General features: G+C 38.2%; 1 protein-coding gene across 1 annotated transcript; it reads left to right on the top strand.

Annotated features, from left to right (window-relative positions):
* Positions 1 to 328: 328 nt before the first annotated feature.
* On the top strand, positions 329 to 13,026 carry IDO1 (indoleamine 2,3-dioxygenase 1). Its single transcript, XM_067721577.1, has 10 exons — positions 329 to 536; positions 4,585 to 4,680; positions 4,792 to 4,911; positions 5,384 to 5,502; positions 6,160 to 6,174; positions 8,279 to 8,378; positions 8,933 to 9,050; positions 10,132 to 10,183; positions 10,635 to 10,783; positions 11,950 to 13,026. The coding sequence occupies exons 1-10, from the start codon at positions 438 to 440 to the stop codon at positions 12,312 to 12,314; spliced, it is 1,233 nt and encodes a 410-aa protein (XP_067577678.1). The 5' UTR covers positions 329 to 437; the 3' UTR covers positions 12,315 to 13,026.
* The last annotated feature ends 610 nt before the right edge of the window (positions 13,027 to 13,636 follow it).

The following is a 13,636-nucleotide window of genomic DNA, read 5'->3' as shown; positions in this document are numbered from 1 at the left end:
GGGTTTAAAGAAGGCCAGTAACTAATAACTAAATGATGGTTTAGGACGTTAGCCATGATTAAATTCATTATTTTAATTCAAAGATTCAAAAGTTCCCATAAAATAAAAATGTTCTTTCTGGTCACCTATTTTTATGGTTTTTGTTGTTTCAGGCCCTTTCTGATTTCCTTAAGGCAGTAGATGTTCCTAGTAATAAATGTTTGCCAGAATATAAACTTTCAGTTTCTTCGTATGATGAATAGTGAGACTTTTTTAGTTTTATTTTTCATCAGATTACACATAAAGAAAGTAGAAAATGAAACTATTCTAAAAGTGGAAGTAATTTCTTGATGCCTGTGAGGTGAGTTGTGGTCATTGGCTATGACAGCCTCTCTAATAAATAGATGATCTGAAACTACTCAAGAAACTGAGAAGTACCAGAGGAGCAGGCTGTAAGAATGGCACCTGGCAAGTCATCTCCTGTGGAAACTTCTTGGAAGATCTTTGAAGAATACCACATAGATGAAGATGTGGGCTTTGCTCTGCCCAATCCATTGGTAAGAAAGGGCACTGAAATCTGGGCAAGAATATTTTCTTATCATGATTTACCTGGACAAGTTAACTTCTATAGAACAAATGTGGTTCAGTAATTTCTATTGAACAAGTGGATAAAGCATTACCAAAATTGGAGGCAGAGTTTGAAAAAAGGGGTCTCAACTTTCTTAAAATTTTCTACCTAGAAACTTAGCCTTAGAAGCACTTCTTACTTATCTTACACAGGCACAGAGTGTGATGAGTTAAGGAGACTACAGAAGTATTTTGGTTTAAGGCAATTGCATTTCAGAGGGTATTTTGAAAAAAAAAAAAAGTAATAAATGACCCATGAGTCAAAGAACCCCCTTTCTCAGCTGATATACCTTAGATTGTATAAAATATGTGTTCCTGCTTTGATAGTGTTTTTGAGGTGGGCCACCAAGCAACTTTGTGTTGTATTAATATTGCTCGGTGTTTACTGAGCCTAAGATTCAGGGTTAGAAAGAATTAGAGCTACCTTTTTATTTCCACAAGTTTTGCCTACAAAGGGCAAGGCATTAGAGTGAATGTGTGCCTTAAAACTACATTTTCCTAAGTTATCTTCCTAAGAGTGTCATGAAAAGCATCTTATCATTAATATTGTAATCATCAAACACTTAACATCGCATTTTTTTAGCAAATTTACAAATGTTAACTTACTCTATCTTTACAATCATCCTGAAAGGTATGTATGTTATTAATCTTGTTTTCCTGATGAGAAATGTAGAATGCAGAATTTAAGTAATTATCCGAACTCACACAGCTAGTGATAGCAGAGATAGGATGTGAGCCTAATCAGTCTGGTTCCAGAGTCTGTGATCTTTTTTTTTCTTTTTTTAACATCTTTATTGGAGTATAATTGCTTTACAATGGTGTGTTAGTTGCTGCTGTATAACAAAGTGAATCAGCTATACATATACATATATCCCCATATCTCCTCCCTCTTGCGTCTCCCTCCCAGCGTCCCTATCCCACCGCTCCAGGTGGTCACAGGTGATCTCCCTGTGCTATGCAGCTGCTTCCCACTAGCTATCTAGTTTACATTTGGTAGTGTATATATATCCATGCCACTCTCTCACTTCGTCCCAGCTTACCCTTCCCCGTGTTCTCAAGCCCATCCTCTATGTCTGCGTCTTTATTCCTGTCCTGCCCCTATGTTCTTCAGAACCTTTTTTTTTTAGATTCCATATATGTGTTAGCATACGGTATTTGTTTTTCTCTTTCTGACTTACTTCTCTCTTTACAGCAGAGTCTGTGATCTTAAAACTGTTATCAATTATGCTACACAGCCTCACTCAAGAGAAGGAGAGATCACAAGGCATTTTTTGTTGGGTTTTTTCCCTACTCTTGGGTTTAACAAGGTACATGAGATTCCAGGAGAGGATTTCTAGGAACCAGTTACATGTTGTGACAATGCTGTATACCAGGATGTCTCTATTTGTTTGTGGCTCAAATGGATGAGTGCACACTCTAAAGGGAACCTTTAAAGGCAGCGTATATATAATTTACTCAGAGATTCCAATCTAACTGTACTTAGAAATCACATCCTGTAACTACCTTGGGTAATTCAGGCAAATCTCAAACAATTTTTTTTCCCCAGTCTAGTCTTCCTCTTCGCATAATTAAGTTAATTGAAGAAAATGAAGTATGTTTTAATTTTTTTACTAAAAGCACTGGTTTACTTTATATTTGCAAATCCATAATATTCAGACTTACTTCCCCTTCATACAAGCACACAAGTGCCATAGTGCCAGGATTGGATGTTTCAAGGATGTATTTATCAATGGTACCAAAAAACACTTTTTCAGAAACTGCAAAGCCTCATATCAAATTTATTCTTTTTTTTCCCTAAAAAGTTGGTTCTTCTGGAAAATAAAAAAATCACAGTAATTATGTAGACCTCTACAACAGATTCCAAGGGTTAAAGCAAAACCCGAAAACTAAAGCAAAACAAAACTCTTCCTGAGCTACTTAAAAAGTAATGTTGCTACTTGAGATGCTTAGGAAGTTAGATTCAATATCCTAAAACAGGATGGAAGAAAAAAAGAGGTTACTTTTATTTCCTCACTGAAGATCTTTCCTGGAAATTATGTGTTCAAAAATGTCTGTTTCATCTCTTATAATCTATCAGCTTCCTATTCTAAAGGAAAATAATATGTCTTCTGATTCCATGTAGATGCAAAACACATTCTCTAATCTAGCAGGAGTTGAGTGGCCCTCTGTGTCACTCCTCATTAATTTATATTCTATCATTTAGGCATCCTCTGGACCAGAAGGATATTACTGATTGAATTTTACATGTGTTGAAAGTTCTGTCCAATAAGACACTAATCTTGACACGTAATAACGTATCTCTGTTATTTGGGGGAAATAGCAATAATCAAAAAGTCGGGCATGCTACACAGTGAAATACACAACAAAGAAAATGTATCTGTATTACTAAAAACACCAGAGCACAGTATTTGTGTGGTTAGGGAGAAAAACTCAGAGCAAACAAGAAAGGTGACTATCTAGTGAATATACTGCCTGGATCTTTCATTCCTAAAAATCTGCCCTGACAGATTAAGTCTGGCCAATTATCTGCAGCCCCTGAACATGTTTGAAGTTTATGTTACATTTGTCTTTGTGTTTTATAGCTTCTTTCTAGTATTAACTTGGTTTGAAGCTTAAAGCCTCACTCACCTTGGTTTCACCTTGATGTGTCCTCCATCCCCATAGTATTGGTGCTGCTAAGAGCATGTCAGGAAGCAGCGTAATGAAGAAGGCCTAGGGGAGTTGTTCAGGGATGTGAATCTCATTCCAGGGTGTGGCCTAGGCCTTTGGTTTTTATGTTTTCCCTTGAGATGTGATTATAAGTATAAGATCCAGGGAGACGCGTGTTAAAAAACAAAACCCAACTGAGTAAATTTTAAAGATGTCATTGGCTTCCTTCAGGGAATCATGAATCAGGCAGCATCCCAACTAGCAGAAAGAAAGGAGGTCTCAGGAGCTGCACAAAAATGAAAGACTTCTCTAGGCAGAAGAGAGCAGGAACACGGAAGTTACACCAGCAAAAAGTGGATTGGGGTGTCAAGGTCATGTTCCTTTAGGGAATGGCAGCAGTCTGTGAGCAGATGACCGCACTACTTGTTGGCCAGGTAATCCTGAATTGACTGGTTTAAGATTCCATTTTGGGAGAGGCAGAAACTGTAATAAGTATTGTCTTGATTTGGTGACATGGGACTTAAGTTACTCCATTTGGGGCCTGTTGTCTTGTTTTTAACACTCTTTTATTTGCATTTCACTTTTACTTGCTGGGCAAAAAATTAGCCTGTAGTACCAAAGGAAGCAATCAACATGTATATATACAGCACCTCGTACATGTCCAGTACTGTGCTAAGAAAAATAGAATAAAAAGCATGATAAAATCCTTGCCATCAGGTAGTGAGATGTAAAAAGGGCAAGATTTTTTAAAAGCTGGAAACCCTCATGTTTGAATCACAATGAACTGTATGTACAAAACAAGTTACAAAAACTGCCCAACATTTGCTTTTCTTATTTATGACATGGAGATAACAATCAACTTTTGGGGCCATTGTTATAACTAAATGAGAAATTACTGAGTAAAACTGCCTAGTCTCCTACTGACATTTAATAAATCTCATTTCTCTTCCATTAAAAAACCTTAAAATCTAGCTGAGAAGAGAAAAAAATAATAGCAGATAGCAATAAATTACTTAATGTGAAAAGGTAGAATCCACAGGATTCCTCACTGGAGGTATAAGAATAGAATGGAATAGTCAGGAAGATTTCAGTGAAACTTTTGAAGTGACCTCTGAAAAAGAAGTAGATGAGAGGAAGAAGAAGGGCACAGAGAAGGTCCTGAGCCCTGAGTGTGCAGATGACAATGCATGGGCTGGTGTCACTCGACAGGTAAGAGAGTGTCAGCATTGCACAGCACTGCGAAAGAGGCAAGACGGACCATCCGCGGAGGCAAAACTATTTTATGATACCTTCCACTAGTAACTCAAAGTCCTGTTTCTTCTTTTCAAGGAGGAGCTACCTCACCCTTATGATGCCTGGATTTCCATTGCTAAAAATCTGCCTGAACTGATTAAGAATGGCCAACTACGTGCAGAAGTTGAGAAGGTTTGAAAAAATATGACGTTTTCTGTTTTAGCGTCTTCAAAGTGTTAACTTGGCTTTGCAGCTATCACAACATGCATTTTGAGTTGGGTCAACCTCTCTGTTTATTCTCAGTTAACAACCTTCAGCATTGACGGCCTCCAAGGACACAAGTTGCAGCGCCTTGCACATCTGGTTCTGGGGTATATCACCATGGCGTACGTGTGGGGTGAAGGTGATGGAGACGTCCGGAAGGTTTGGAGATTTTCTCATATTTCTTATGCTAACATGACAGATTTATATCCAGTTTACAGTTAATGTAAAACATTCTAAAAGTATTGTAACTGCATTTTGTGAAGCTTGGGAAACAGAATGAGTACCTTGCACAGAGGAGTTGCCTAACGAATATTTGTGAGATGGATGGATGCATGAGCGAATGGCTGCAAATGGTTCACTGGCCATTAGAAAATCAAGATACAGCTTTTATTTCCTTTCGCCCTCTACTGTTTTGTTCTCTCCATGCCCAGATTATGTCTGCATCGTCACAAATCTAAAACGTAAGGGTTTAACAAGCACTGGGATTAAGTTACGAAATGAGGAAGAGAAAATGACCTTTGTTTGGTTCCACAGTGCCCTTAGGTATAACAGTTAATGTTTTGACACCCAGAAAGCAGAAGAAAGGGTGAGACATTTCAAATGTGAACGCTAACTATCGTGTTTTCATTAGGTCTTGCCGAGCAATATTGCTGTTCCTTACTGCAAGGTATCTGAGAAGCTAGGACTGCCCCCTATTCTGGTCTATGCAGATTGTGTCTTGGCAAACTGGAAGAAAAAGGATCCCAGTGGGTACGTAAACAGCGATTATAACAGGAATGAAAGGAGTGCACACCATTTGAATCAAGGGGAGCTAGTCATTCGTTTAATCTTTGGCAGCGGGGCTTTCTTTTCTGCTGTTGGGGTGTAAAAATGCATATGCCTGTGAGAGAGAGGTGTCTAGTTAGCATACAGTGAAGTGCACACATCTTAAGTGTTCAGTTTGATTAATTTGACTGGCTGGATAGATGGCAAGGTCTGGGCTTTCAAAGCAGCCTGCTTGAAACTAGGCACTTCCTAAGCACTGAGTGATGGAGCCTGCTGCAGTGAAGGGTCAGAGGCTCTCAGTGTGTATCTACAGAGGAGTATTCTAGATGTGGGAATACCACAAAATGAAATTATTTGATCTAGAAAGCTTTCTTATGAGTAACAACTAGTTTTGACTCTCCACGTGTGCTCCTTGCATATTTAATTTTTTATTTCACTTATAAAAGTCCTAAGTTAGGCGTTTGTGATGCCTACTTGATAAATATCAGAAAACATATTTTTTCTAGTTTTTATCTATCGTTTTTACCTTTGCTAGATCAGTAGTATTAAATGGAATAACAATAACTCAAAAGCATTTAATGTTTACACTGGTTTCCTTTCTCTCTTCCAATTGATCCGCTGCTTCATGGCTGTCTTCCTAAGGCCCATGACTTATGAGTGAGTATTCGATCTTTTTTATTCTAAGAATTATTTGTTATTCAAAGTAAACATAGGTGTATCAATACCCTCCAAATGTGTTCTTTTGAAACACCAGTTGATTTTAGGCAAAAAGTAATTCAAATGATTGTTGAAAGAGCAAGTAGTTCTGGTCCTTAATAATATCTATGACTGTGATGAGACTGTATCTGTTTGATATTATAGCTATTAATATATATACTTGCATATGCAGATGATACCCCACTTAAGGATGGTTTGACTTAAGATTTTTTTGACTTTAATATGGTGAAAAGCAGTACACATTCACTAGAAACCGTACTTTTTTGATCTTTTCCTGAGATAGATACGCAGTACATAGTCTCTTGTGATGCTGGGCAATGGTCACGGCTCCCCAGCAGCCCCGCAATCACAGGATAAGCAACTGATACAGTTACAACCATTCTGCACCCAGACAACCATTCTGTTTTTCGCTTTCATTATTCAGTAAATTAAGTGAGATATTCCACACTTTATTATAAAATAGGCTTTGTGTTAGACGACTTTGCCCAACTGTAGGCTAATGTAAGTGTGCTGAGCACGTTTAAGGTGGGCTAGGCTAAGCTATGATGTTTGGTAGGTTAGGTGTACTAAATGAATTTTCACCTGAAAAGATTTTCACCTTAAGATGGGTTTATTGAGCTGTAACACCATCATAAGTTGAGGAAGATCTGTCAGTAAATTTAATTAATATGCATATATACAAAATGCACACACACCTACGCATCTATGACTCAATGACTTCAGAGGCCAGAAATATAAATCTATTCCTTTTGACCCAATTCTTACTATTTTTGGCCTGTGTACTAAATAGAGGCTAAGAGCTGAGGAAACAAAAGTCATTATCATTGGAATAAGCCTGCCCTGATGAACCTGGGCTAATGTGGAGGAAAGAAGATATATGAAAATTATGTAAATTACTATATGATTAAGAGAAGGATTAAGAAAGTAAAGTGCTAAGAGTTCTAACCAAACAAAAGGCATGAGGGAAGAATCCTTACAACAAGTTATTGAAGCTGAGTCCTGAAGAGTGACTAGGCATCAGTTAGAAGAAGGAAAGCCTGAGCATGTTCACAGTGGAGAAAACAGCAAGAGTGAGGGCTTTGAAGTAACACAAATCTTGGTGCATTTCAGAACCGAAGGAAGGCTAGTGTCGCTGATAAATAATGAATGACGAAAGTAACAGTACAGGAAACGGATGAAAAAATAAACTTAAAAATATTATGTAGGACTTTTGGCTCTGATATGGGGTTTAAACAGTATCTTAAATGGGAAGTTACGGAAGGTTTTCAAATGGGAGAATGATATCACCAGTCCCATTTGACAGATGAGAACGCTGAGGCTGAAACTGATGAAATAATCTTATTCAAGGTCACACAGCAAGTGGTCTGGGTTGAGACCATAAATTTAACTGCCATGAAACTCAGATGTATACAGATACTGAGACCACGTTTGCATCAATGCAAAACTTCAGTGAAAAAGAAAATAGGGGGTAATCAGTTATTTGAATTTCCCAGTCAATTCCTTTGTTAGGCAGATAAATCACTGAGAAATTGAATCAGGCTCACAGATAAAAATATGGATATGAATACACTTATTTAAGCCAAAATTCTACTTTTAAAAACCATACCTCACAGATATCTCTATAAACATTGAGCTTATATATATATATATATATATGTGTGTGTGTGTGTGTGTGTGTGTGTGTGTGTATATACAGTAATACATGTGTATGTGAAAAATTGATGGGATAATAGAGAAAGAACTAGTCTTAAAGTTTTTAGTTTCAAGTTCTAGAAAGGAATTTCAAGTCTCAGCTTAATCTACTGTTAATTATATGACCTTAGACAATAGACCTAACACTACTACTCCTAACTACATAATGGATATAGTAAAACCTGCCATACTTATCTCACAAGATTATTTTGAAAATGTAGGATAAATAAAAAGACTTGAAAACTAATAAATATTCAACAAATATATCAATATTTTTGTTAAATTCTTTTGTTTTTAGTGTTTTTGTTTTATATTTTTCTAAATTCTTGACTTCCTGGATTACTTTTCTTAGGAACATGGACATCCTATTCTCGTTTCCTGGCGGGGACTGTGGTAAAGGGTTCTTCCTGGTCTCTCTGGTGGTGGAAACAGCAGCTGCTTCTGCAATCAAAGTATGTCCGTCTATCCTGGAAAATGTATATCTTGATTCACATAAGCAGAGCAATCCCTTAGTAGCTGAACTATATTGTGCATGAAATAACTTTATCCTGACTGAATAGAGCATTTGGTGACTGAATTGGAGACAAGGGATCATCTGGAAGAAATAAATATTTTATTTGGTTTTGTGTATTACCTAAAAGATAAAATGTAGAAGCCGTATATTTAGAATAAAATTTGAAACCCCAGTAAGAGAGAAGTATTCTCAATGAAACTTGGCATTGGAACTCTATCACACAGTGACATAAATCTAATGGTTTCATCCCTCAGAAATAGAAATATATAGAATTATATAAACTTATCTCTAAGTGATAAGTGAATAAGGACAAATCCAAGCTTAATTAAATATATGGAAATTAGTCAAACAATCAGACGGTACTCAGCCCAAGAAAGAAATGGAAATATGAAATTTAATTGGGGGATTAAGATTTAGGAGAATTCTATTCTATGCCAATATTTAGTGTTAGGAAATCTTAAGTGTTTGTTTTCTTTTTCTTTTTTTTTAAAGGTGATCCCCATTATATTTAATGCAATACAACGTGAAGACCCAGACACTTTGCGAAAGGCATTGCTTGATATAGCTTCTTGTCTGCACAAAGCCCTTGAAATATTTCACCAAATTCATGGCAAGTATTGTATGCCTTACAACATGCCAGGCCACAGTCAAATGTTTCTAGTTATCTAAGATGTAGAGAAAACAGAAGCAAAACCAACTCTCACATAGTGGGTGTGTTTGCGCTTTATTTTATCTCACTAAATCATTATACTTTCCATATGGCAGGTTTTATTATGTCCATTTTACATATAAGGGAATCTAAATTTGGAGGGATAAGATAAATGACTCAAGATTACATAAGTAGTAAATAGTGAAGCCAGAATTCCAAGCTAGGGCTATTTACCTCTGAAGAACATCCTTGTCTCTCACTAAAAACTGTGGAGAAACTTACCAAAAGTACAGGATGTTTTAAGTTCCGAAAAACTTAGCTTTTGCTTGATAGGAACCGTCTGCGAATTCTGCTTTTTCACAAGCTAACTAAAAAAGGAAAAAAAAGAAAAGAAAAATAGAAAAGCCATTGAGTTCAAAAGTTATTGCAAATTAACAGCTAAAACCCAGCAATAACCAAAAGAGTATAGAAACAAGGATTTGCGAAAGGAAATGTGCCCTACTGGGATGCTCCTAACAAACAGGTGACTGTGTATCACTGGGCTTTGGCAAGAAGATAGACCTTCAAACCAAAGACATTAGCAACCTTTGGGGAGGGACACCCGTTGTCCACAGGGCTCCTGGAGGTTTTGTTTTCAGTTTTCTTTTTGTTTCAGCTTGTTGCTTTCTTTATGTAAGGAATTTATCTGTTGTATCAGATACATTTATCTGTTGTATTTTATCTGTTGTATCAGTAAACACATCAAGTAGCCTTAAGTAAATATTGACAGCTTAATAGGTCTCCTGAGGATGAGTGGTGGCGGGCCCAGGCTCTTTGTTACAAGCTGTGTGTTAGCCCCAAGGTAGACCCCGTTCAGTGGACACAGGTGATGAGAATGGGCCAAGTGAGGGAGAGCTTGTCCTCAGGGAATGTCTCTGCACAGGCCGACCTAACGCCTTTCTCATATCCTATGCTGAAATCCATGATCACTTGTTTATAACACCTTGATTTTTCCCAATCTATCTGATGCTACTTAATTAAACATATCTCATCTTTTTTTCAGATTATGTGGACCCAAATCTATTTTTCAATGTTCTTCGCATATACTTGTCTGGGTACGTAGCCTTATGCTTGAATCTCTTTTCTCTTAGACAATGAATGTAAAGAAGACGACGTTTCCACTGATGGTCCCTACTATCAATCCAGTTTAAGAATCCATTTATATCCTAAAATATACATTGTAAGAAACAACAGACTGTTCTCTGGGTTATTACTTGGCCAGGCATATGCTGGAGTATGGACAAGAAAGCTAGTCATTTTAAAGAGAGTGGAATAATCTTTGGTAGTGCAAACGTAAGGTTTCATGCATAGAATACTTATGTCAGATTTGCTCAGAACCGTATTATTTATTATTCTCATGCATGAACATGAGTAGAAGGGAGAATGTGGAAGAAGTATAATGAAATCTATCTCATTTCACCTTGCATTCATCCTCTATTGCAAGATTTGACATATGAAAATTTGGCAATTCATAAAATAACAATTATTCTTTCCTTCCTGGTTTAGGTGGAAAGGCAACCCTTTGCTGTCAGAGGGTCTGCTGTATGAAGGTGTCTGGAACACCCCAAAGAAGTTTGCCGGAGGCAGTGCAGCCCAAAGCAGCATCTTCCAGTGCTTCGATATTCTGCTGGGCATTCAGCATACTGTTGGTGGAGGTGAGTGGCAAATGACAAATAATCATCATCTCTTATGCTACTAGAATAGTATCTAAAAAGTACTTTCCCATCAGCACCTTATCTGAGCTTATCTGATGCTTTCAGGAGAATAGTAGGGACTTTATTGCAATCATCCCATTTCACAGATGAAGAAGCAGAAACTTAAAGAGGATAATAGCCAGGCTCCCTGTTAACGAGCTAGAAAGCAGTGAAGCCAGAACTTAGACCAAGTTCAACACTGTCTTGATCTTGACCTTTGAACATGTCTATGAGGTCTGATTGACTGTGGTGAAACCAATATCACATGTTCTGAAAATGTAAGACCAGATTCAGAAAAAGAAAGTCTCCTGCAGATGAGATAAGACCATGAGTTGAAACTGGGGAGTGGAGGGGCTCGGCACTGTCTAGTTCCACCGTCCTACTGCCTTGGGGGTCCCGGGGCAATGCCTGCACCAGAGTTTAAAGATGAGCCACACTCATTACATTCCTTCTAGAGGATTAAGGGGGCAGAGGAAGAAGCTCCAGGAAGAACTTCTTTCTACTTTTCTTTGTCTTCCTAAACTTCTATTGAATAGTCAAAGGGGAAAGCTTTGGGCTGCACGATAATACGCTTTTTCCCGAGCTCATTCACTTATTTAAAAATGATCCCTTGGGCTTCCCTGGTGGCTCAGTGGTTAAGAGTCCGCCTGCCGATGCAGGGGACACAGGTTCGTGCCCCGGTCCGGGAAGATCCCACATGCCGCGGAGCGGCTGGGCCCGTGAGCCATGGCCGCTGAGCCTGCGCGTCCGGAGCCTGTGCTCCGCAACGGGAGGGGCCACAACAGTGAGAGGCCCACGTACCGCAAAAAAAACAAAAGATCCTTTATATTCTCTTGGATTCAGCAACATGATCTGTCAGGTATAGTACATATACTCTGTCCTTCTTAGAAGGATCAAACCCAGTAGGAAGGTGAGAAAGGAAGCAAAACAAAAATATTAAGAGTTTAGTTCATGTGGTTTTCAGAATTAAGTATATTCTACAATAATTACCTTTACTAGTAGCGAGACTAGTAGGATGCTAACAAGATGGTTGTAAATTCATGGCCGCCCGCTCCGACCTCACTCTGCCCTTCTTCCCTGGATCGGAGAAAGCTTTGGCCTCCTTACTAATCCATTTTTGTCTTTAGTTCCTTCAGACTCTGCTGCTAAATTCCTCCAGGAAATGAGAACATATATGCCATCAGCTCACCAGAACTTTCTTCGCTCGTTAGAGTCAGGCCCCTCGGTCCGTAAGTTTGTCCTTTCAAAAGGTGATGCTACCCTGCAGGAAATTTATAATGAATGTGTGCAAGCCATGGTCTCTCTGAGAAACTACCACTTGCAAGTAGTAGCTAAGTACATTGTGATTCCTGCAAGCCAGGCATCCAAGAGAAAACCAACCTCGGAAGAGCCTTCAGAACCAAAAAATAAAGGAACTGGAGGCACCGATTTCATGGGGTTTCTGAAGACTGTAAGAAATACAACTCGGACTTCCCTGTTGAAGGAAGATTAATCCAAGAAAGTGCTTATATTGCTACCACACGTGGTAATGTCACTTCCCATTATATCAGAAATAGCATTAACATTCATAACTTGAGGAGAGGAAAATAAAACTAATGTCCATAAAAAAAAAACCCCTCCACATGGGTGTTTATAGCAGCTTGATTCATAATTGCCAAAACTTGGAAGCATGAAATAAACCAAGGTACCCATCCTTACAGTAGAATATTATTCAGGGCTAAAAAGAAATGAGAGATCAAGCCAGGAAAAGACCTGCAGAAACATGACATGCATGTTATTAAGTGAAAGGTGTCACTCTGAAAAGGCTACAGACTGTGTGATTCCAACTACGTGACATTCTGGGAAAAGATAAAACCATGGAGGCAGTAAAAGGATCAGTGATTGCCAGGGCTTAGGGCAGAGGGAGTGATGAACAGGAGAAGCACAGAGGACGTTTAGGGCAGTGAAACTATTCTGTATGGTAGTATAATGGTTCCCAAAACCCACAGAATGTACACCACCAGCAGTGAACCTTAAGGTAAATTGTAAACTTTGGATGCTCATAATGTGTCAATGTAGGTTTATCAGTTGTAACAAGGGTACCATTCTGGTGTGCAGAGCTGTGCGTGTGTTGGGTAGAAGATACATGGGGACTCTGTATTTTCTGTTCAATTTGGCTATGGGCTAAAACTGATCTAAAAAAATAAAGTCTGTTAAAAAGAAAACTGCTCTGTGGCCTTCAATAATTCACTTACCTCTCTCGTCTGTTTTCACACATCTAAAAATAATCAGAGATAAATAGATTAAGATGCTTTCCAGCTATGATTCAATCCTGTATGTGACCTGCAAATTCATCCACAAAAAAAATCAACTGATAGGCTACGTTAATCTATGGAAATTTTAAACAACATGCGTTCAGAAGTAGAATAGCTCTTCTATTTCTTCCAGATCATAAAGACAATGATTTTGATGTAACAATTATTTTATATATCTATAATTTTTAAAAGTTTACAACGCGTTTTCCCTCAATGGCATTTTTTTTCCTGTCTATAACACTGTCGGTAAGTCAGAACAGGAATTATGTTTCTTATTTTTTGCTGGTGGTTTTCTAACGTGGTGGAGGCGCGGTGAATGAGTAAAGGGCAACACCAGGAAAACTTGTCCTTTGAAGAGAGTGTCGTTTGAAGAGTACACATAACAGGCTGCCTAATTCTCCAAGGATAGTCAAAGCCTCATGGACCCTGGGAAGATCTCCAATGATCATGCCAAAACAACCACTTCCCACCCATATCTATTAGAGACACACTAATTTAGGCCATTACCCAAACCACCTGA

This window comes from Pseudorca crassidens, chromosome 21 (genome assembly GCF_039906515.1).
Source record: "Pseudorca crassidens isolate mPseCra1 chromosome 21, mPseCra1.hap1, whole genome shotgun sequence".
In the NCBI taxonomy this organism is placed as follows: Eukaryota; Metazoa; Chordata; class Mammalia; order Artiodactyla; family Delphinidae; genus Pseudorca; species Pseudorca crassidens.
Note: the sequence above shows the minus strand (reverse complement) of the source record. Positions and strands in the feature narration are given on the sequence as shown.

Coding starts and splice junctions, on each gene's coding strand:
- IDO1 (XM_067721577.1), top strand. CDS start 438: ATGGCACCTGGCAAGTCATCTCCTGTGGAAACTTCTTGGAAGATCTTT. Junction 4,681..4,791: donor TACGTGCAGAAGTTGAGAAG/GTTTGAAAAAAT, acceptor GTTTATTCTCAG/TTAACAACCTTCAGCATTGA. Junction 9,051..10,131: donor AATATTTCACCAAATTCATG/GCAAGTATTGTA, acceptor TCTTTTTTTCAG/ATTATGTGGACCCAAATCTA.